This window comes from Aquila chrysaetos, chromosome 24 (genome assembly GCF_900496995.4).
Source record: "Aquila chrysaetos chrysaetos chromosome 24, bAquChr1.4, whole genome shotgun sequence".
NCBI classification, from domain to species: Eukaryota; Metazoa; Chordata; class Aves; order Accipitriformes; family Accipitridae; genus Aquila; species Aquila chrysaetos.
In genome coordinates, this window is record NC_044027.1 from 3,803,487 (window position 1) to 3,825,287 (window position 21,801).

At 50.3% G+C, this 21,801-nt stretch overlaps 1 protein-coding gene across 1 annotated transcript; it reads right to left on the reverse strand.

Moving 5' to 3' along the window:
- Nucleotides 1-226: 226 nt before the first annotated feature.
- Nucleotides 227-4,745, reverse strand: BTG2 (BTG anti-proliferation factor 2). Its single transcript, XM_030000622.1, has 2 exons — nt 4,507-4,745; nt 227-3,485 (listed from the first exon to the last, which is right to left on the reverse strand). Exons 1-2 carry the CDS (start codon nt 4,667-4,669, stop codon nt 3,145-3,147), a joined length of 504 nt encoding a protein of 167 aa, XP_029856482.1. The 5' UTR covers nt 4,670-4,745; the 3' UTR covers nt 227-3,144.
- Between the last annotated feature and the right edge of the window lie 17,056 nt (nt 4,746-21,801).

The window sequence follows — 21,801 nt, forward strand, 5'->3', positions numbered from 1 at the left end:
GAACAATTCCCAGCCTTAATTCCTCAGGTTTAGAGGGTCAAGTTTAGAGTCAGCATGTTGACTAAGCAGCTTTTTTCTAAACCTCCTCCTTGACACAGCTGGATATTAACAGTCATCCACACTTTAAGCAAGCTCACAGCACTCACAGTGTGGGATTTAGGCTGCAATCCCAACCCTCACCCTCTTTGCAAGCATACAACAGTTCCCAGCAAGAAAACAAGGCTCATTTATAGTGCTACATTTTTATTAAAGTAACAAAAGCATACGTCTGTCAAAGGATCTGTACATTCTGTATATAAAAACACTACTATACAATTAGTAACCATCCACTCCCTCCTCCAAGTGTAGCTTACAAACTTTCTATCATTTTCACCAAATACAAAAAGCAGGTCCCGTTCAACAGTCCAGCTTGTTAAAAAAATTACAGGAAACCCCTCAAATACACTGTCTCAAAATACACACCATTCAGCTCTGCAGTTGAGTATCAGGCTTGTAGGCAGAAGGCAACAGAGCACATGAATTCACAGCTTTTACATGTAACCAGCTACAAGAGAGAAATGGATTATACCCAAATTTGGTTGGTTTTGAAGCTAAACACAGACACCTTTAACATTAGACTCCTCCACACCAGGGACAAAAGAATGAGATTTGGCTATTTTGGTTCTGGAAGTGGGGGCATGTTAAGAATAATTATAGTGTATTCCTTTGGTGTGGGCTGTTGTTCCTGAAAAACTTTTCTGGTAAGAGTGAGGGAACAGAGTGAAAGTGGGGGGTAAATCTTAAGACAGCTTTGATCATGATAAATTACAACACAAGGAAGTTAACAGCCTTCAGGAAACTCCACATCCAGCCAAGGAGTCCAGCAAGCAAAGCAAACGATGCTTATCCTGGATGCAGTTCTCATCACGGGCTTTCCATGTAAGCAGGTTAAGTGAGGACTCCAAAAAGCACCAAGATCCCTTTTCCTTGAAAAGGGAATTTGCTTTTTGGAAGTTCCCAAGTACTCCCCTCTTGGTGAGGTCACCTATTGCACAAGTTCACCAAGGGAAAAAACCCCAGTGCTTCATTTCAGCTTCTGCTTTGCTGACATGAGAAATTAGAGTGATGCAGAGGGAAGTGATGCAACTTCAGAGCCACAGTCTGTTATTACTGTTCAAGGACAAATAACTCACCACTTGACATTTTAAAAGAATCTAAGATTTGAGGCTGGTTTCCCAGTTCTGGAAGTCATGATTTGAAGCTTACAAAAATCTGAACTTACTTTTCCACATTAGCAGTCAGACTTGGGGAGCTGTGTTGAATTTTTTTTTTTTTTTTTAAGATATTAAAAAACAAGCTCAGAACTGTGGAAGATGGGAGGCTTCCTTCCTCTCCCAGAGCGCCCAAGATTTGGAAATATATTGCACAAATGTCTGAGAACTTGATTCATCAAAGGCTGGGCAAGAACAACTCTGGTTATGCCAGTCAGCTGCCAGGTCAGAAAAGAGGAAGGTAAAAAAAGTGTGCCGAGACAAATCTGGGAAAGTTTCATTACAAACAGCCATGTCAATGCCCTGCTTTTTCAATCACTTCTCCCAGGATCACTGGAGGAGCACCAGCTGGTTAGTAAAAAGGCAACAGACATAAAACATCCTGGTAAAGGCTCATTCCCGACAGGTAGGTGAAGTTCTTGTGACAGCACTTTCAGCTCCCACTCCATTTGCAGTTAGCCAGAGCAGTTTAAGGGCCAAATCCTGAACAACACTTGGGCAAAGTCTCCCTGAAAACAAGTACCACTGGGACTCCAAGAGGAGTTTTGCTTGAATAGACAGAGCATAGGACCAGGCATTAATTGTGCAAAATGTACCAAGAGATTGGAACCAAACGATGCCCCTTACCAAGTTATCAGTGGAGACAGGGACAGCCACATGCTGATCACACAGAGGAGGAAGAGAGGGAAGAAGTGCTGTGACTTTAAAAGTAACATTAGGACACCAAAGCATCTGAGCATCCCACACACAGGGGGAAGAGACCCCCAACCCTTCTGATTAAGGGACAGGGCAAAGGGGTTCTCACACACCAACCTCTACAGCACAAGGCGAGTTGCTTCAGCTCTTCTGGAGAAGTGACACGGCAAGTCATCAGCTTTGGATTAGGCAACTTTTGCAAGCAAGAGGCCAGACTCCACTCTTGGAGCACAGAGAGGCCACACAAAAGCAGGTCATGGGCTGATGTCTAAGCCACACGTAGCAGAAAGGCTTTGTAATTCACAGCTGTTCAGTGCTGGTTTCAGGGTCTGGAGTACCCTTCTCGGTGTGCAGCAAGCAGTGGGTGATAGCCAGGTACTGGGGAGCACCAGGAACAAACAGTACCACAGTGCCACCACAGTAGCTGCAACATTCATCTTGGGGACGTTCTCTGCACAGCCTGACCCCCGGTGCATCTCTGCCTTGCTCCACTTCACAAGACACCAATACCCAAGTGGCCCCTTTCAGTCCAACAGCAGACAGGAAAGACGGAGAGGTTGGAGACAGGCCATGCTCACCCTCACTTTGTGCTGGGAGTGGGGCAGAGCAGAGCTGCAATACTCACGGAGTGAGTCCACAGGAGATGTGCGAGAGCAAAGGAGAGGGACCCCATGGTCCCTGGCATCACCCAGACCTGAGGCAGGTTCCCCCAAACACTATATCCAGGCCCCAGAGAGATCAGACCAGCTGGGGAGTGAAGTAGTTAGTGGAGAAAAGACAGCAGCTCCTTCGTCCCTTCTCCAACAGTATTGCAATACTTGGCAATACAGCAATACTGTTGGGTACCAGAATGGTGAGAAGGCGACAGACATTTCCCACCACCAAGCCACACTTCCCAGCCTGGCTCTTCCCCCTCATCCTCCATTCCAAGCTGCCCAAGTGAGCAAGTCAGCCCAAAATTGCCATCCAACACTAATTAGGTAGATATCGGCTTCATAATAAAAACTCACAAGCTTGCAACAGCTTTAAAAAAAGGCACCTAGAACACCGCTTCTGTTCAAAGCGGTGCCCAATATTTTAATTTTGGATTTTCTTGGATTTTTTTAAAAAATATAAATAGCTCTTCATCTTAAAAATAGATCCTCAGGCGAGGTATACAGTAGCCTGTGTCTTGGCAGTGTAAGGACAAGAGGAGTATTTAGCTGGAGACAGTCATGATGTAGTTTTTGGAAGGACTGGTACGACCTAACATCATCTGGTTCTTACAGGTAAGCATCCCATAGGAGCTCACAGGTTTTGTTGCAGTCGCTTCATACAAGACACAGATGGAGCCATCCTCACCGATGCGGTATGAGACCTCGTAGGGGTCTACCCAGAGTGTGAGCTCGCTGGGCAGGAGCTGGTAGAGCTGCGGTAGGCTGAGTCCGATCTGGCTAGCTGCCTTGCTGATAATGGGGTCCATTTTGTGATTGATCCGGATGCAACGATACCCAGAGCCTTTGAACGGTTTCTCAGGAAACCAGTGATGTTTGTAGTGCTCTGCAAGGGAAGCGAGAAGGGAACAGTGGTGAGCAGGCGAGCAGCAGCTGTGAGGTCTGTGTCCTGCTGCAGTCCCAAGGGGGTCCCACACCTCGCTGCAGGCAGAGGAAACCAAGTCCTCCTCAGGCTGCCTCCATCAGACAGAGGCTCCAGAGCCAAGCACTCAACTGTTCAGCTGCTGCTTGCTCCAGGCACAGGAGCACAGCTCTTCGGGTCCTAGAAACCCCAGGCAGGATGGTGCCACAGGGGCTGTAGTGACAGGACCCCAACACCTTCTTGTCCCGACCACCAGGGTGGCCAGGGTAGATACCATATCACCAACAACAAACCACCACAGAGTTTAACATCCAGGTCATTCTCCAAGTTCAGGGGCATGTCAGTACCCCTTATCAGAACAACAGCAGCAAACAAACCACCGCTTCTTAGGGCTGATATCACAAGGCTGTGCTCAGCTGGGAGGAGACCCCTGAACCACCCAGTTAGTCCTGAGCCCCAGACATGCCCATCAGGAGGGGAGAGCCAAACCCCACTGACACACAGCTGAGCCCTTCTGGCCAGGGGACAGGGCACACAGAGCAGCTTTGGATTATTCATATCAAGCTGCATCAAGAGGGCTTCAAGCAGATGGGCTGCTGCTGGGAGAAGGCAGGGGAGCTCTACAAGACCCTCAGCAGGGGATCTGCTCATCTTCAGGGCTCAGGCAGCTGCTGCCCAGGACCCCACAGGGACACGGGTGGGTGCCCAGGGAGGCACACAGATGCCTGCCAGTCCCATGAGGGACATGGGTGGGCACTCAAGCAAAGGCACAAATAGGTATCCGGCACCAAGGGTGACACAGGTGGGCACCCAGGGAGGGACACCAGGTCCTTGCAGCAACAGAGGGGCACCAGAGAAGGACACCAGTGGGCGCCCGGCCCCAAGGGTGAGAGGAAGAGCACGAACACGAGTGGGCTTTTCTCGTCCCGGACCTTCCTCCCCGCATAAGCCGATCTTTTCCCCGGCCGGCGGGGCCGCGCCTCACCTGCGAGCGCCTCCCGCAGCGCCCCGCTGAAGACCTGCAGCTGCTGCTCGCTGACGCAACCCCGCGTCCGCAACAGGCTGGAAACGAAACCCACGGCGGCGGCGATCTCGGGCACCATATCGGCCCGCGGGCCGCCGCGGCGCTGGTTCTGGCGCTGGCTCATGCTGGGCTCCCGGGCGGCGGGGGAAAGGCGGCAGCAGCGGCGGCGCTGGCTCCGGCACCGCGATCGCCCCAACTCGTTCTGCGCCGCCGGGCTCCGCGCCGCCTTTAAATAGGGCAGCCCGGGGAGGCGTCATCGGCGCGGCGGCCCCCATTGGCCGAGAGGGCGCGGTATGCTAATAGCGCCTGACCTCAGCGCAGTGGAAGGAGTGACGTCGGCGCCGCGATGACAATAGCGGCGGAGCGGGGAGGGGGGGGGAAGTTACCGGAGGGCTATTTTTGGGGCTGACCTGGGAGAAGGAGGAGGAGGAGGAGGAGGAGGAGGAGGGGGCCGGGGCTCGGCCCACCCCAGCTCTCCGCATCCCCCCCCCAAGCTCTCCGCACCCCCCTGCTCCAGGGCAGAGGCTCCCTTTCAGCCCCCGGGCTGCGGCACCCGTGGGCTCCGGGTGTCAGGGGGGGGATCGGGGGTCCCTGGCAGCTGCCGGTACTCGAGGTGACCCACGGGAGGTGGCGGTCGTGGGGGCGGGAGGGCAGGGCAAGGGGTCCCCGGGCAGTTCTAAGCGATGGAACCCCCCCCCCCCCCCAGATCCCGGATCGGCCCAGGTGCCCTTTGCCGCCCCGGGAATGCCGATGTCGGGGCACCCCCGGCTGCTCCCGGAGCCACGGCGGCCTGCGGGAAGCCAGCCCGGTCCCGCTGCCCGCCGCAGCCCAGCCTCCCCGGCCTGCTGCAAGGAGCTCCGGAGCTCCGGTACCGGCAGGGTCAGGTTTTCCCCGCCAGCGGGTGAGTTCACGGGCCACATCCACTAACAAACACGCCGCCTCGGGAAGGTGAAGCAAAGGCTCGTCCCCACCAAGGCACTGGCAAGTCGCTGAAACCGCAACAGACTGAAGGAACGGTGCAGCCGATGGGAGCTGGTGCGAGGGGAAGGGTGCCCCTGAGAGCCCCGGGGTGCTGCACACTTCTGCTGGAGCATTGGCCCAGCACAGGCATGGGGTGCTGGATCGGCACTGGGGCATCCTCGACAGCGCTGGAGCGGCATTTCTGCTGACCTGGAATGACACAGATCAGTCACCCAGCGCAGTCAGCGACAGTGACCCATCCCTGCTGTCTGCCCCTTCCTCCCCTCCTGGCTTCAGTACAGGATGGGGTCCGGCCCCCTACACAGAGGGGCTCCTCTCCCCAGCAGGTTTCCACCACCAAATTTCCTTCCCCAAGACACATCACAGATCCTTGTTCCCTGGACAAGGCCAAATCCTTTCCAGAGACCCCTGAAGTGTGCAGGGAGAACTTGCCATCACCTGTACTGTCCCAGGCAGGTGAGGGAGATGAGGGGGAACACAATAATAACCGCTTTCATCTCACTGCCTGAGGAGCATTTGAGGTGAGGAGCAAGGGCAGACACCCCAGGACCCAGTGCCTCCCTCCAGCCTGGCTTTTGGCTGGAGGAAGAGTGGGATCCAGGAGGAGGTGCCTGCAATGCAGAGGACGTGTCCGATCATGGAGCAGGGAGAGCAAGCCAAGGCAAGCGTGGAGCAGAACCAAGCGTCCTCGGTTGCCTCCATCCAGCCCAGCAGGAGGGGAGAGGAGAATCGGTGCAAGCGGTGCAAGGCCCTGATGCTTTGTGAGATGCAAGCAGCACCTAAAAGCCACTACAAAACAGGGAGCTGCACCAGCTGGCCCAGCTGCCAGCCACGCTGCCCAGGATAAAGGCACTCGCCCAGCTTCTGCTGAAACTGGCCTGAAGCTAAAGCAACAGTAGGAGGCCAAGCTCTTTTCTTGCCTTTGCTTTGATCAACCATGAGAGAGTTAGTATCAAAACAGGACAGGATTTCTGAATAAATATTCCTTGGCAGAGAACCGGGATTGTTTCGAGCCATTGTCTCACAGCCCCAGATGCCTCCCTTGGCATGCACCGGGGGAGGATCTGAAGCCACAGCTCTGATGTGATCCCCAGCGAAAACGCGTTCTCCTCCTATGGCTGGGGCCTCATTTGGCATCTCCACAAGCAGTGGGTGCAGCTGGAGAAAACCGAGGCAGGGAATTAGATCATCTGGGTTTGCCTCTGCCCGAGGAGCAGCCCCGCAGAGGCTGAGCCATCACTGGTTCCCACAGTGCCGCTCCCGTCGCTGGCACAGCGCTTTCACCGCGGCGCTCCTTGATAAGGAGCAGCGTGCGCCTGCCGGCACACAGCCTGCCAGCACAGCTCCACCTTATCGTGGCTCTTATCGAACCGCGCCGGGTCCTGTCCCACTTGGGCACTGCTCTTGGCAAAGGGTAGCGAGAGCACTGCCCTGCCTGTCCCCCTCAAAAGAGGGCATTTCATGCAGCAAGTCGGGGGGAGGCTTTCCAGCACCTCTTTATACAGCAGGTCTCAAAACTCCAATTATTTCCCTTGACTCAAGGGTGTAATAGGATTTTTTGAGGCCTTTTGCTTCCAGACTCTGCAGCTCATTTTATTCGCACCTCTGCCATTCCTATGTGCACACGCTATACATGGGATTTCACACCTTCTGAAGCATGAGATGATGGCTGTGTAGCAATGCATAACCAACAAGCCAGAGCAAAGAGTAAGAAAATAGCTTTTGAAATCATAGAAGAGGTGGATATAACAGATACTGCCCAAGCAGAGGTTTGTATTGACCCCATTTTGTGTTCTGCGTCGCTAAAAAGAAAGCGCTTTGGGCAGCAGGCGCAGGGTCAAGCTAGCAAGAAGATAGAGCTAAGGGGTCCCCGAGTCCTCCCCTCCCCGCTCCATCTGCCACTCCATTCATCCGCAGAGCACAAGGAATCAAGCAAATCTCTTGCTATGAAACAGATTTGCCTTTGTAAGCTTTCAAATAAACCCAAGGATTAAAGTCTAAGGACTTTTTTTAAGTCAGCAACACACATGAAAGAGCACATGGGTGCATGTGAAACCCAGAGCACAGCACAATGCAAGGGGAGGGTATTTATACTGTAGCAGCAGCCAGAGGCCACTGGAAGAGGCTGCATAAACACACAGCCCGAGCCTGTCCACACACAGCTTCATTACTTTAAACACACCTGTATTGTCAGCCAGCAGACACGCTCACAGCGCGTGGGTACAGTCATAATCAGCAGAAAATTAGGAAGCAAGCAAAACCATCCTGGTAGAAGACCTTTATACAAATATATCAGTAAAAGCCAAAGCAAAAATAAACCCTCAACTTTTCTACTGTAGTAAAGCACAGGAGGTCTGAGCAGAGCTTGAAATCTAACCAGACAAGCCGAGAGCAGGGAAAAGGGCTTGTTTCTCCCGTCCAACAGAAGGGTCACATTAAAAAGTACTTGGATGGTATCATCCAGTCCTGAGTCACTGGACGATAATTGTAGCAAGAGGTCTTCTGTCCTCCAGCCTGCCAAGAATAGCAAGTGCAGGTTTATTTGCCATTAGGGCTAACAGTGTTCGTTAAGTGCTGATGATGATCTAACCTTGGCAAGCAGGTTCCCCTGGTCCCCCCTGCTCTGCAACTGGATGAAGTAAGTGGTGGCACCATCCTCCAAATTCAGATCTTCCATTTATTCTTAACCACCGTCTTTCTACAGGCTCCCTTTGCACAACTTAGGGTCTTTGTCTTGTGTGTGTTCATATGGTCGGACACAGGCCCTGGTCTCCAAAATCAGATTGTCTTCGTTAAGCCCTTCCAATAAGAGATTTCCTGTGGAGCTCAAGGACCTCTAAGCGGGTTATGTGCCCATAATTTCTGGCCCTGTTACAAGAAGACTGCAGTCTTAAAGACAGGGCATAAGACTTAATACATGCTTTCAAATTGCTTTGAGGAGTTACAGAGTAAACAAACAATTAGAAAATAAAATTCATTTTAAAAAGAGAAGTTAGAGCTGGTTTTAATGCTGTTCTGGCTAGATTAGTTTCCGCCCTGTGTTTAGCTGGAAATGGCTGAGAGCATTTAGATTTCAATTAAAAAAAAAAAAAAAAAAAGAAACCACAATAAACTTCTCCATAGCAATTGGCCAGACTAGATTTGTAACTGGTTTGACAGGAATTAGAAGTTCAGATAGGCTTTCAAACACTCTGGCCTTGTTTATCCAAATGAGGCTCAAAACCAGTTGAGCTGGAAATTTTACAATAGAAGGGGAACACTTGGCTTTCAATCAAGGGTTAAAAATCAGCATGGACAGACCAAGCTGCTCACACGGACTCAAGGCTTTTCAAGAGTCAGCAACTCACAGTGTTTTATGTACACCTAAAAGGCAACTGTTCCCACGCTACATTTTTACTTGTTATGTTTTTTGGGGGGTGACGACACCTTTTTTAGTCTGCTGGGCTGAAGTTCATAAGGTATGAGACACAAAAAACAATTTCAAGCTGTCCTCAAATACCATTAGAGTCAGATGCCAGTCAAACAGCGACAGTGTGAATCTGCACCCCCTGTTATCAGCAGGAAAATAGTTACGCAGAATTAACATTCAAATCCTCCTGATCAGACGTGTCCCATGGATTGCTAGATTAGCTGTCACTTCTCCCAGCTAGGTCCCTCCCAATTACACTAGCATTTGAGAAAGATTTTAAGGTTATCTATGTAGATTTGGGAAGCCAAGGGCTGGCTTTCTTTACATTAAGAAAAAAACCTGAAAAAAAATCCCTGGGAACAGTTCTGAACTATAAAAATAATAGATGTATTGGCCCGGTTCAAATCTCATTAGCTGGGTCTGCCGGAGAAGGCACAGACAGTTGTGACCGTAGTGCCAGCAGCCACCTGGTTGCTAACACCAGTTAAGCACAATCACTGGGAATTTAAGGGGAAAAAAGCCCAGGGGTAAACTGGACTAGGATGTTTAATCACAGCTATAATTGGTAACCTGGGTCTGACCCCAGAAACAGGCCTAGCAGGCAGGGTAAACAATAAAGCAAGAGTCTTAAGCCCAGCCTACACTTACTTAGAGCTAATAAGTTCTTTCAAAACACACAGTTGTGAAATAAGACTGTGACTGAACCGTGTGAAATGCAACTGGGGAGGGGAGAGGGAGGACATGGACAGAAAAAAAAGCCTTTTTAACCTGTTAGCTGCTAGATCAGACCATGTTTTACAGCACGTATTGATTCCCAGCAGTCTAGACCACAGTCAGGGCAAGCACCTAGCATCTTCTAGACGGGCCAAGCTCCCAGAAGCTTATCATCCTGCATGACTCCATGGCGCTGGGCTTTGCTAAGCACCTCGCCACCTATTTTGGTGCCTGAATGTCTTTTGTCATCTTGGTCCTTTGTTCCGCCTGTTTTGCCTGTAACCTGACTCCCCACACCAGCTCCGAGTGCCTTGGGATTTGTGGACAGGACATGTCAGGACACATTTTGGGCATGTCTGGGCAGTTTCATTTGTAGACTGTCAGGGACCTTTAAATATTCCCCTCTGCTTCTGAGCAGATTTGTATGTGGACTGAGAGCTGGATGCTTTTCCCCCCAGCATTTGAACATGGTAGCTTTTGTAGCCCAAGCCCAGGGCTTCAGCGAGGGAGCATGTAGTTCCTAGGAGCCATCTTTCACAGAACAACCTCCCCCTGATCCACTTTCCTTACTGCATGCCATGTTTCCTCATGGAAAACAACCTATTTGACCCACTGTGAATGTCACATCTGTTCAGAAGTATTTTAGGAAGCAAACATTGCTGTACTCAAGGGAGTCGCAAGCAGAAAGAATTGCTTTTTCTTCAAACTCCTTAGGCCTTTGGACCTAGTTTTCCAATGGTGCTGAGCACTCGCTGGCTCCAGCTGCCTTCAGTGGACTCCGGGGTTTTCTCCTTGGCCTTACTAGCTTCTCGCTGAACCCATGTTGACAGTATCTTGTGTAAGAAGACATTTGTTTAAAGCTCAATATTATCGTCCAGAGACGAAGCCTCAGACTACATACAGTTCCTCATGAAGCTGCCTCGTTGGGGAAGGTGTGTAGATGACCTCACACTGATTTCAGAGATGGTTTCCTGTTCTTTGCATTTGGTTATTGTTTTTTCCACATCCTCTTTGCAGGATGCAACTGCCTCCGCCTACCTCTGTTCCTGTCGAACAAAGCTTGAGAGGGTAGAAAGGGGACAATAGAAAAGGTCCAGCGGAGCGCTCACCAAGGCAGCAGACCCAGAGCAGCGTGGGGATTGGAGGGGTTTGCACAGTCAGGTCCAGAGAAAGTTGCCAGCTGTAAAGCCTGGAACAGGCTTGTTAGTTTATGAGATAAAAAGAGTCCAGAGCCCTGTCTTTATCTCAGAAATGGAGCAAGGAGCAGCAGGACTCTGGGAGGAAGGGTCCAGTGCCCCTGGACAGCCCTTGTCCTGCTCCACCCCTTCTGCCCTTCACCAGCCCTTGGTGATAACATCTTCCCCCAGTCCTTGCCTCCAGCACAAGGTAAACAGCACGTGTGAGACACAGCTGTGCGCAGAGGCAAATTGCCCCTTGGTAATTCTCCCTTATCGCAGCACCCTGGGGTGTGTCTGCCTACCCGGACTCTGCTCTCTTCCCCTCTAGAAAGTCCCAGAATAAATACTGGCTCCAGTCAAAACATGATTTCCCTCTCCACAGCTGGGAACAGGTAAACCCACCACTAACTCTGGTGGCAAACCCTCCAATAACACAGGACACCAGACCCAAATCCTCCTCAGCACCGCAAAGACACACACGAACAACCACATGAGCTGACGAGTTATGGTCTAACATGGGAGAGACAGACAACCAGCACAGCAGGAAACTGAGCCTAAGAGATGCTGTGTCTTGTTCCAAGCCACAAAGCAGAGGCAAGATACAGGGCCCTTCCCATGAGCTGCACTGTGCCGGTGCTGTAGCCTGGTGGGGTAAGGGGCCAGCGTTCCTCCCCCCAGCCAGCGCTTTTCAGGCAAACCTCTCTCCTTGGGTCTCTCTCACACCTTTCCTTCTAAGGGAGGCTGGAGGGTTATATATAGGGATTTCACACTTTGCTGACATGCAGCCATGCTACGAAAAAGGGATTTTTCTTTTCTTAGAAATGAGAAGTTAAAAAAAAAAAACCCTCTGGCTGAAACCACAAGACAGGATTTTTTAGGTGGTGAGAATGTGACTCGTCTGCCAAACTCCAGCTCAGTCAGGGAGCAACGCTGTGACGAGCTGCCAAAGCAGTACATTGCCAAAATCTGCATTTATTGCTTATAAACTATTAATGCAGGGTAATGTGTGTTGCAGCGCCGTAGCAACCCTAATCATAGGCAAAAAAATAAGGGCAAGAGCACCAAAGGCACTGTTGCTGTAGCAGCTGGTAGGTGAATTTATTGACCCTGTTCAGAGCTGCCTGACATCTCGGCACTGAGTGGGGATCTCTGCTGGCCTTGAATGTGTTTTTTGAAAGCCTGTGAAGAGCAGTTTATTCACCTACACTGTGGAGAAGAGCAGGAGACGGTTACAGATTAAAGCAATTTCTATTGCAGCATCACAGACCTGAGCTACCACCACAGCATCCTTTGCTTGAGGGTTCTATAGGACATACAGTGCCAAACAGAAAATGGGATCTTTCTGGGAAGTTCTGTGTTTTCCCACAAGGCTGAAGAGATCAAGCCAGTCCCATACAGACTTCAAAGACCCAGTGTAGCAGGTGCTGCTTAACAAAAGAGAGGACAAGTAGCTCTAGGACTTCCAGATTTTGGCCCACTCTCGTTTATGGCAAGCTGACCTGGTTAGGGCTAACTCCAGAATCTTATTACTGTCACGGGCTATGGATCTGGCCATATGGATCTGGCTTCCCCTCCTCTCCCTCCCCACTAGCCCTTGGTCCGCAGCTCAACTCCACAGTACAGATTATGTCAGGCATAATCTATAGCTGCTATACTGACAAAGCTCTGCCGGATCCATCCCTCTTCTTGTGGCCTCTATATGCCCAGACTGCAAATCTACAGGGGGACATTTGTCTTATAGCCAGTGAGAGCTGCAGTGTGCGGATGGTCCAGGCTCCAGCGTGGGAGAGAAGGGACACTGGGAGAAGGTCCTTGGGGTTCTTCTCAGGCTACACCCACAAATATGAAAGAAGCCATTGCTTCCCAGAGCCCAGCAAGCCTCCCAACCCCTGCAAACATCAATTAGCACACAAAGACGGCCCAGATAAAGCTGGGCAACACCCTACAAGAGCTTAGATCTGGGTGGTGCCCTTTCCCAAGAGGCAGGCTGATCCCTGCTTGGAGAGATACCTCCTGGGTAGCAGGTGGACTCTGCAGGACTGCTCTAGGCTGTTCCCAAGGATTCCTCACCCTCCCTGGCAAAGCCAGGTAATTGGTTTTTGGTGGGGTGCTGCACCTGGGCAGGGGGAGGCAGGAGCAGGGTGTACCAGACGCATCCACCCTCCAGTGCTTTGCAAGCCTCCTTGCTATCCGCAATTTTACATGCGACAAGCGTGCTCTAACCAGAGCACAGCTCCTTTGTAGCTAACACCAAAGGCCAGTTGACCATCAGAGCAAAGACAGACTTAGTATCAGCATTCACACGCTTTCTTGCTGTCTTGCAGACACCAGTAGAGGAAGCAGATGTGGTTTTCTTCACTCTGCCTGTTGCAGAAGTCCCACAGAAAGTTCTGTTATTCAAGAAAGTCAGGGAGGCCGGAGCCAAACAGGTATCTGGCTTCAGAGCTGGAACTCACCCTGCACTGCCAGGGTGTCTGCAACCAGGGAGGGCGGGAGGGAGTTGGTTAGTTATTAAGGTACGGGTCATTTACTCAAAAATCTGGGTTTAGGCATGGCTTTGGATTGCACATGAGTTCATCTGGGTTTGGATCCCAAATTTCAGGTTAGAGCCACATCTATTACTCACAGAAGCAGCACATAAGCTCTCTCTTCATATTTCTGCATTTCAGCAACAACCAAGGCTTTAGCAGAGTCTCGGGGGGCATTTTTCCACTCATATGTAGAGGAATTGAGAGAGTCATGATTTTATCTGTGTACATTTGAGGAGAGGAAGGGGGGGCTGGATTCCTGAGCCATTTTCAGGTCAGACCTTGGTGCCTGTCCAAGGCCTTGATCTGTTGCTCAATTTCTGCTCAGGACTTTGGTCTCGCTTTACAAAAACCCAGGACCTTCATATAGAAGCTAGGTTTGGAATGAAACAGGCACATTTAAACCTGCTTAAGCTAAACATAACTTCAATATCTTGGAAATAGTGTCCAGGAGGCTGCCCTGAGGTATGCCATGGATGTGATGGTCAAAGACCTGGCCCCAAGGACTCTGCTAGAGCATAGATGATCCTGAGAGACCAGCCACCCTGGCCTTGGCTGTTTCAGTCCACCCCTGCTGACCAGTGTTCCCCAGAGCTCCTTGGAGTGATTGTCCTCCACATGCTCATCACCAGCTCACACTATAATTAATGCTTTTGGGAGCCCAGTTATACTCCAGCCCTGCCCCACCCCACCCACCAGTAATGGCAGGGACAGTCCCACTCCCACCCCAGACAGCTATGTCCCTGTCTCCCACAGGGAGATCAGCAAAGCCATCTGGGATCTCTTAGCACCTCTGGAATTTGAGCAGGCACCAAAAAACAAACATGGTGGCTAAGACATGCCAAGAATGATGACTGGAAATCCAGAGCATGGACACTTCCCCACGAGGTGACAGAAGAAAAGGCTGTGCAAAGGAAACACTGAAGAACTGTGATAGCCACAGTGCGTGGGAGGATGGAGAGTGGGGTGAGCTGTGTCACAAGGGGAATAGCTACTCGGTTGTAAAAGAAACAACATGCAGCTCATTCGCTGGCATACATCCCCCGTTGGGCACAGCAGCCCCAAGGAAGACCTGGCGTCAGAGCAGGACTCTCAAGAGAGGCTTTGGCAGCACGGCTTTGCAGCCACATTCCTTAGAAAACAAAAGGAGGCTTGGAAAAACAATAACAACAATAACCCACTTTCCCCTTCCTGTACTGAGCCTTAGCTGAGGCCATGCTAAGTGAATTATACACAGGGCTCTGTCAGGAGACCTTCCTCATATCTGGGAAAGCGCAACCCAATATGCCAGCAGCTGAGACATCAGCACAGGCCATGGAAGGGGGCAGAGGTGGCAGGCAGGGATCAGAGCCCCTCTGTTAGTGCAGGATGCATCCTGCTGCTTCCCTTCACAGCCAGCATCATCCTGCCTGGGCACTGTGGGCTCAGCAACTCACTCCCACCTGCACAGGATATCCCAAGGCCTAAAAGACTGAAGTATCATTAATACAGCTATCCCCCAAAATTAGCCCACAAAGTAGGGCGCTATTTGTTCTCCCCTATTTCCCAGAAGGTAAACTGAGTCACAGGAAAGCAGAATGGCAAGCCTGGGGCAGGCCAGCAGTTTGTGATGGAGCCAGGAATTGAACAGAGATGTCTCCCCAAAACTCAGATTCCTAACCACCATGTCATACATCTTTTGTTTGCAGCATCCCCAGCAGCTCTGGTACCAGATGAGCCTGGTCTGCTGCGTCAGAGCCACGTAGAGACACAGCAGCTCTGCAGCTAAGATCTTCTGCCTACATTCTAGCTGTCTGCTCACCCGGACCAGACTCAGATCTGGATGTGAAATCTTGTTGGGTAACCCAAGATTTGAAAGTTAATATTCATGGTTAAAGAGCTGCCCAAAACAGTGTCTTAGATCACCAGCATTTGGGAAATCTGGATCTCAGCATTGGAGATGTTATGGCAGTGTAAAACAAGAGTTACAGCTCACATGCTTCTGTGACCTCCAGTATGGGACTCTGTGGACATCCATCAAGGTTTTCCACCCTGATGCAGCCTGTTGGAGGCTCACAGAGTTCAAAAGCTAACTACATCCCTGCTACCCATCTCAAGGTGTGAAGCCAGGTTGAAATCCCTTACTGTCCAGCTCTGCTGTGTGTGCTTAGGATCGCGTTCCTCCCAGCTGGCCTGAAAAGCAGCTGAACAAGCACGATAGGGTTGATCCTGCTGCTGGCACCAGCCTGCTCTGTATTTGCAAAAGCAACTAACTTTTTCTCAGTATGTGCCTCCTTTTCCTGATGCACATGGAGGCTCACTTCCCATTATAAAAGCACATGGAGACTTACGAACCTGAAAAGGTGCATTTCTAATGAGAGAAAGGAGCTGGGAACATAGCTGTGAGCCAACCCCCTGCTAGAAAGAGGATGAATGCTGTGAAGGTCTCCACACAGAAAACACTGCGCAAGAGGGAAAGGGAGGGGAAAATCGCCTTCCAGTTTCCCTGTAGCAAGAAGTCGTATGAAAACACAAGGCCCGGGACTGTTTTCTTATGGTCCCTGCGGAGGGGCTGTTCTCAACCTGGATCACAGACATTTGGTACAGAAGTGGCCCAGTGGAGCAGGAAAACATTCCCATGTCACCCATTAGTCCTGGCTGACAGGGCTGCAGGGATCTCCACTCCCTCCTGTGCCTGCAGCTCTCACCATGATAACCATTTCAGATTTGCCTCAGATACATGCCCTTGAAATCTGCGGAGGCTGGAAGAGTAAACAGACCTTAAAAGGGTCTCAAATTCCTGCCTTCCACTCCCTCATTCTCAAGAGTACTCCTGAGTGAAGCAGCTTTTGCAGAGAGCAGGCAACTGAAGGCCCTTTTCACCATACAAAGCAGCTAATAATAACTCATGCACCCTTCACCCTGCCTGCTCCAGAGCCCAGGAGGGCCCTTGCTTGGCAACTGTACACATTTGTCTGCCATAAATGGCTGTTTTCCCTCTTTCTAGCAAGGCCACATTGTGCTCTAACTGTTCTGTTCCACCATTAGAAATTCCAGCTCAAAGTTGCCAGTGCTTGAGATCTCGTCACAAGTCTTCTCATGTTTGAAGCTTTTCTTTCCCTCCTGCAAGGGGTGAGCTTTTAATTAAAAAAAGGTTATTGCTAAGATGACTGAAAACATGAACTGGCTCTGCAGATCCATGTTAAGGTCTGAAACACAGGAGTCAGCTAAAAGAAGCAGAGAAAAAGAATAAAGAATAAAATCAAATTTCAGTTTTGGATGTTGATGTGTGTTTTGGGGCAGGGAGAGGGTAGAAGACCAAGACCCACTGTGATTTTAAACATCTCAGAAGCTACCAAAATCATTAAATTCAGTGACTTTCCTGGAGCTCCCTCGGATGGACACCAGCACAGCAGAACACAAGGCCTGGTGAGCCAGAGGGAGCAGGGTGTTGTAGCACCACAGGTTGATATTCAGCCTTTCCTCACACCCAGCTGTATCCCAGGGCTGGTTCACAGAGCTCTCTCAACTTTATTTTAAGAAAGGGAAGGCCTGAGCTCTGTGCAAACTGGAACATACACATTAGAAAACATCCCAGATGTACACATATGTGCTGCTGGCAAGCTAGAAGAGGATCTGGTCCACCCAAAGAGCAAAGAGGTGCCCTGTGGGCAGCTCTGTTGACTGCAAGACAACTTCTTTAGTGCTCAGGACGCCCCCTTCTCCAAGCACAGACAGCACACAGCAAGAAGGGTTCTTCCTGGCTAGTGCAGGTGGTCAATGACGCAATTTTTTCCAACCTACCACTTCCTACAGCCTCTGGATCTTAACACTGTCCTTCCTACTGCTCAGGTGACTCTCTGCCTTCTGTATCAGGATTGGTACTGACGTTCAGTTATCATAGCCAGATACTGGCATATTTCTCTGGACAAGGACTGAGTGACTCCAGATTTAGAGCTGAGATGCAGATTAGGATATGGCTTGCCTCAGGAATTGTGCTGCTTGAGCAGAGGTCAATCTTCAGGCAGGGAAGGCACAAGATGGATTTCAGGAACCAGGTAAAAGGGTAGAAGAAAGCAGAGAGCTGCCTTTTGTCTCAAAAGAACAGGATCTAAAAAAAGAAACCTTATGGTATTTGCAGGAGAACTGACATATCCTTCCACTACAAACAAAACACTTCAAGGAAGTTTTTTCATGTCACCACCATTTTGTTGGGAAGATTTCTCAGAACCAGGCTGGAATTTCTCATCAAAAAGCAAGAGACGAAGACAGCAAGCAACTGAGCCTCTGCCTAGAGCAACCCACGCTTCCCCTGTGGAGTGACAGCTCTCAAAGTTAAGCCCTTCTTCTGGTGGGTCACATCTGAATCTGGGTCACTCACATCGAGTCTCAGTTTCAGTCTGCTTCAGAACAGAAACAAGATACGAAAGTCCTTTTTTGCAAGAAGGAAGAACTAAAAGAGGCTACTTCTCCAGCCAGCTGTTTCTCAGCAGGAGCAGAACAATAATGTCCACTTCAAAGATGTCACCTAAGACACACCTAAGATGAGTGCTTTAGAGACATGTGAGCAGGTAAATCATTTGAAGGGCTACCTTGGGCCCTGTAAGTGCCCCTGGGTATGCTAAAAATTGGCCACAATTACTCTGTGGGGTGCTTACCTTACATAATTGTCTTAATTATATGGGGCTGCCTAATTACACTTTATGCAGCTTTAACTATGCAAAGAAAGGCATCACGCATGGGATAGAAAAGACTCTGACCACGTCTTGACCAACATGAGAAAAACAGAAGTATTCCTGATGGAGCCACTTTGGGTCTTGCTCTATGACCCTGCTGAACAGGTTTCCACCGCTGCTGGATAAGATTAGAGACCTGGGTGTGACCCTCACTTATGGCAACACACTCCTTAAACCAGGCGGGAGCACTGGGAGGCCCCGGGGTCAGGCTGGGTTGGGGGGGGTAAAGGGACTTTCCAGCTAAGCAGCCTATCCCACAATGGCAGCACTGTAATTGTCCTTCATTTTGGGCTGTTTATGCAAGGGTAGAAAGCTGTTCTCAGATTAACTATCTCCTCCTCATAGCTCTGTAGCCTTGGTAGCCTGATTTTTTATTTTTTTTTTAAACTACGCCACGTAGGCCCAGAACAGAGCTGTCTTATCTCACAACCACCCACATGAAAGGAGGAACTTTGCAGCGTACAGCCATGTCAGAGCTGCAGGGAAGGCAGAGAAAGCAAAGCCTTGCTAGGCAGGTAGGACGTGTGTGTGGGGAAGGGTGCCTTGCTATGGATTTTGCGTCTGGCTTGGGGTTTTCCCAGAAGCTGAGGAGCTGTCAGGTGGGGATTTGACTTAAGCCTATCTTAAAGACTTCTTGTAAACTGTCCAAATTTTCAAGTATGCCCACATACATATAACCTACTCTGAATAACATGCCACTTTAAGCATGCTCTGATCCAGAGCTGTTTTGTCCCCCTTTTTCCAGGCACTTGAAAGCCCCCAGACTGAAGCTGGAGGTATAGAGTGGTTCTGCTTTGCTACTCTAGTTCTCTTTCTCCACAAACACAGCCTTTTTGAACCCCCAAAAATGCCCCAGTTCAGGTGCTGCCTCAGGACATGAAGCCGCTAAGTTTTGTGGAACGCAAATGATCGTTTCCATTTCAAAAAGCACAGCAATACAGCTGCATTAGAAAAGTTGGAATAGGCGAGTGCTGTCAGAGAAGAAAACCTAAATATAACTCTGGAAAAGCATTCCACTCAAATTAATTATCAGCAGTGAAATAACGTTTTTAAAAGAGAAAGGAAAATATTGTGCTGAGCTGAGAAAAAGAGGGAGGTCTGCCAGTCCTGGAGTGTGTTTATCCTGGGTATTGTTTAAGCTCTTAGTGCTAAATTACTGACAGAGCCCAGCTGTTCCTGAATCTCAGCCCTCCTCTCTGCTCAGGCCAATAGACTTTGCTCTAGTCTGCACCCAAAAAAGGACTGCATTTCCCTTCCCGGCCGTGCCTGACGTGGCCTGCTCTGCAGACGTCAGCAGGATCAGCTCCTCAGCAGGAAGCTGGCAAGAGCTTCTTAAAAACATGTGACGTAGGAGACAGCCACACAGCACAGTTAAACCCTCCACACGGAGGGCAGAGCTGAGTGGGGATGTGGAGCACAGCCACGCTTCCAAAGAAGGAAGGCCAGCATGCTGCTTCCCTTGGTAACAAAAGCATGGTAACAGCCTCCAGAGCCTGCTGTGTCGCTGCCAGGAGTGCCAGGGTTTGTGGTATTGTGGTGGGCACCGGGAGATTTTAAAGTTTTTATAGAGATTGGCATGACAACAAAGGGCTCTCAGTGAGAAGCACATTCAGAGTGCCTGGATGCTTGAAAGTGACTGCAACCGGCCTGTAAGTGAGGAAGGAAAGGAAGAGAGGTACAGAGAGCATCTTGGGTCTGCGCAGAGAGGTGGCTATGTCCCAGCTACAGATGGGACAAGGGTGTGTGCCTTTCCCTGAAGGTAAAATAAAGGGTCAGCAAATCAAAGGGAAGCCCCTTCACACCCCCTCTCACCATGTCTGATCAATGAGGAGAAATGATTGCTGTTTCAAGAGACTACTACACAGACTCTTCTACCTCCATTTCCTCCTCTACGCCCCAAACAAACCTGGCAGCCTTTCAAGGCTCTCTCTGCCCCACTTCAGCCCCAGGAGAGTCCCCATGCTGAAAGACATGAATACAAGATTGAACTCAGGACAATGCCCTTACTCCAACTTCCCCACTCCCACGCCCCACTGAACAGGCTAGCCAGCATGCAAGTGCTGAGCAGAAATGTATTCACACGCTAGAAACCTAGTGCTTCCTTCCCTGCAGCATGTCCCTGAGTGAAGTAAGTAATTGGTAGTTTCTTTGATGAATTTCACTTTTACTGCTTTCAAGTTAGCCACAGTCCTCAGCATACCTGGGTTTTCTCTCATGTCTGCAATATTTGGAATTATTTGCTGAATCTGCTCAGAGTGACACCAGCCAGCACAGACTGGGGCTTGTGAAATTCAAGCTGTCTTTAGATATGGCTGGGCAGACAGTAGGCTGCACTAGGTGTTTCAGTTCCTGGACTGAAGTACAACTCCTATGTTGTAAGCAAAAGTTGAGAGCATACAAAGCTGGAAGCAATGTATCCTGATGAAGCACCCAGTCTCCTGTCCCCAGGACATACAGATTCTCCCATGACCTGATGAAAGCAACGCTACAAACCACACCAGATCTCTGCTTCTCAGCACCACACTCCAAACAGCAGAGCACCGGCACAAAGTAGGCAGCTTTGCACAGCAAAGCTAGCAGCTCAGCCACATCGCCTTGCAATTGAAGCTCAAGCTCCGAGCAGTGAGATAATATCAGGCTGACAGCCTACTCCATCAGAGGGAAAAAGTTATTAACACAAATGTATGATTGGAGAGATCTTGACTGGTCTGCACTGGGGAGAGGACCCTCCTGTAGCCATTAGCTAACAGAAGTAGGTGCTTTTTCAAGGGTGCTGGTTTAGGCCTGTGAGTTTACTACACCAGCATCTCGGACCCCACCTGGCGGTGGAGAGCTGGCCATCCCTCTCTCCCGAGCTAGCACCAAATTAACTTTATACAAGCAGCAACTTGCCAGCCAGCAAGGTACCTGCGCTGCCGGTTCGGACCCAGGCTTAAGACCACATGTGCATGCCCTCGATGTGTATACCCTCGATGTGTGTACAACCTCGATGTGTACACCCTCGATGTGCGTACACCCTCGATATTCATGCCCTTGATGTGCCTCCCTGGATGTGCATGGCCTGGATGTTCATGCCCTCGATTTTGCGTAAGGCCAGCTGGCAGCAAGGATCACTTTGCAGAGCACGGATCCAATTGCAGGCCCAGCGGGGCCGCACGGCTGGTGGGGGGGCCGGGGGCAACCTGGGGGCAGTGGGGCTGGTGGTGCCCCCCCCGTGGCTCCAGGCGGGAATTACCGGGAAGGGGCCAGCACTGTGCTTGTGCCACCGAGGTCCCCTCTGGTCCCCTGAGGCCCCCCCTCTGGTGCCCCAAGCCTTGGAGAAGTTCACTCACAGCTCAGCAGATTTCTGCCCCAGTTGCTTGTGCTTCGCCTTGGTGCTGAGGGAGCAGAGGAGTCACGTCTCCCCTTTTGCGGCCCCTTAAACTCTTTACACCCTTAAAAGCGATTATCTCACCCCGGATCTTGAGACATACATGTCAATGCCCTGGCTTCATTCCTGAGACTCCTTAGTTTTCATAAAGGTTTTTAGGCGAGACTTTACCCCTCTGTTGGCTCTAATTGCTGTTGAGGGAATGGGATATATTGGCAAAGGATCTTGTTCTCTGTGCTGCCCCAGAGATGGAAACCTTGAACGAGAAAAAGGACAGAGGCACTCTGCAAGAGGTTGCTCCCATCCTAGCAAGATTTTGAAATAAAACTGTTATTTCAAAACAAGGACAGTAACTGATGAG